Genomic DNA, 1,490 nt, shown 5'->3' with positions numbered 1-1,490 from the left:
CTTTTCCCCCATAAATCTCCAGCAATCTAATTTAAATCTCAGAGGAGCCAAACTAATTTCCTAGAGTGAAACCATATACAGTACATCTAGATCCTACTTACTTGGGACTTGATGTTAATTAAAGGCTGAGCTGAGCTGAAGCCTGCCCTTGTTCTAACTGTGCAGATAGCATTTTTAGAAACAAGTAAAGTACACCAAAGAGTCTAAAAATGAACTCTCCATTTAAAGAGAAAGGAGGGGTTTGATTCCTCTAAATTCCTGTAGTGCAAATTCTATTTGCACACAAACCGAGTGATGTTACTGCTTTTACTTTTTACTATTCCTTAAATGCAGGCTAACTCTATGATAACGAAAGATGTTTTTCTTTAAAAGCACTCCATAATTTAGAGCGTCCCTTCTTGCCCAGGGACTGGCAGGCAGTGAAAGGGGTTTGGTGAGAGATGGGGCTGTGGGCTCAGCTCCACGTGGCAGCAGCATCAGCCCCTGCTGACCCTTCCTCACAATACAGGATGACATGAGGTGTCCCCAGTCCTGCCTGGTCACTGTGACTCAGAAAATAAGTGTTGTTGGGGTTCTCCGGGAAAGAGCCTGTAAATTCAAAGACAACGAAGAGAAAGGAATTCACCATCATCTTTCTTTCCGAAGAACGTCCAGATCTTCTCAGCTCGCTTTTCTGGCGTGTTTTCATCATCTGGAAGATGCTTCATGTCCTCAGGACTGATCATTTTGAAAATAGCCTGTACCAAATCAAGAGAAAGAACCTGTAAAAAGGAGTAGTTAAGGGGCTGGCAACCTGGGGGAAACCTGTGTCTGAAATCATACATAAAAACCAACTCAAAATGGATTAAAGAATTCAACGTAAGACCCCAAACCACAAAACTCCTAGAAGAAAACACAGAAAAGCTTCTTGACATTTTGGATGTAACACCAAGAGCACAGGCAACAAAAAGAAAAATAAACAAGTGGGGCTCCATGAAACTAAAAGGCTTGTGCACAGCACAGGAAACCACAGAACGAAAGGCAGCCTGTGGATGGGAGAAAATATTTGCAGAGCATATATACAGTAAGGGATTAATATTCTAAATGCACAGGGAAGCCCCACAACTCAATAGCAAATGAATGAAAAAATGGGCAGAGAACCTGAATAGTCATTTCTCCAAAGAAGACATACAAGTGACCAACGAATACATGAGAAGTTGCTCGACATCACTAATCACCAGGGAAATGCAAATCAAAACCACACCGAGATGCCACCTCACACCTGTTAAAATGGCTATTATCAAAAAGACAGGAGATAACCAGTGCTGGTGAGGATGTGCAGAAAAGGGGACCCTCGTGCACTGCTGGTGGGAATGTAAACCGGGGCAGCCACTATGGAAAACACATCAGGGACTCTGGGTCACCTCCCTCATGGTTTCCTTCTCTCAGCCCCAAACAGCCTGGGAACAAAGTGTCTTCCAAGGCAGTGGTTACAGGACAGACGCCCAGGC

General features: G+C 43.6%; 1 protein-coding gene across 1 annotated transcript in view; it reads right to left on the bottom strand.

Annotated features, from left to right (window-relative positions):
* The window catches only part of RCVRN (recoverin), an 8,296-nt gene that overhangs the window by 2,999 nt on the left and 3,807 nt on the right, over positions 1 to 1,490 (bottom strand). Inside the window, exon 2 of the mRNA XM_008584389.1 lies at positions 626 to 737. Within this exon, the coding sequence (XP_008582611.1) occupies positions 626 to 737 (112 nt within the window). The remainder of the gene's footprint in view (positions 1 to 625; positions 738 to 1,490) is intronic.

Source organism: Galeopterus variegatus, unplaced genomic scaffold (genome assembly GCF_000696425.1).
Source record: "Galeopterus variegatus unplaced genomic scaffold, G_variegatus-3.0.2 Scaffold3254, whole genome shotgun sequence".
Taxonomy (NCBI): Eukaryota; Metazoa; Chordata; class Mammalia; order Dermoptera; family Cynocephalidae; genus Galeopterus; species Galeopterus variegatus.
The sequence above is the reverse complement of the archived record's forward strand: the minus strand, read 5'-3'. Positions and strand labels throughout refer to the sequence as shown.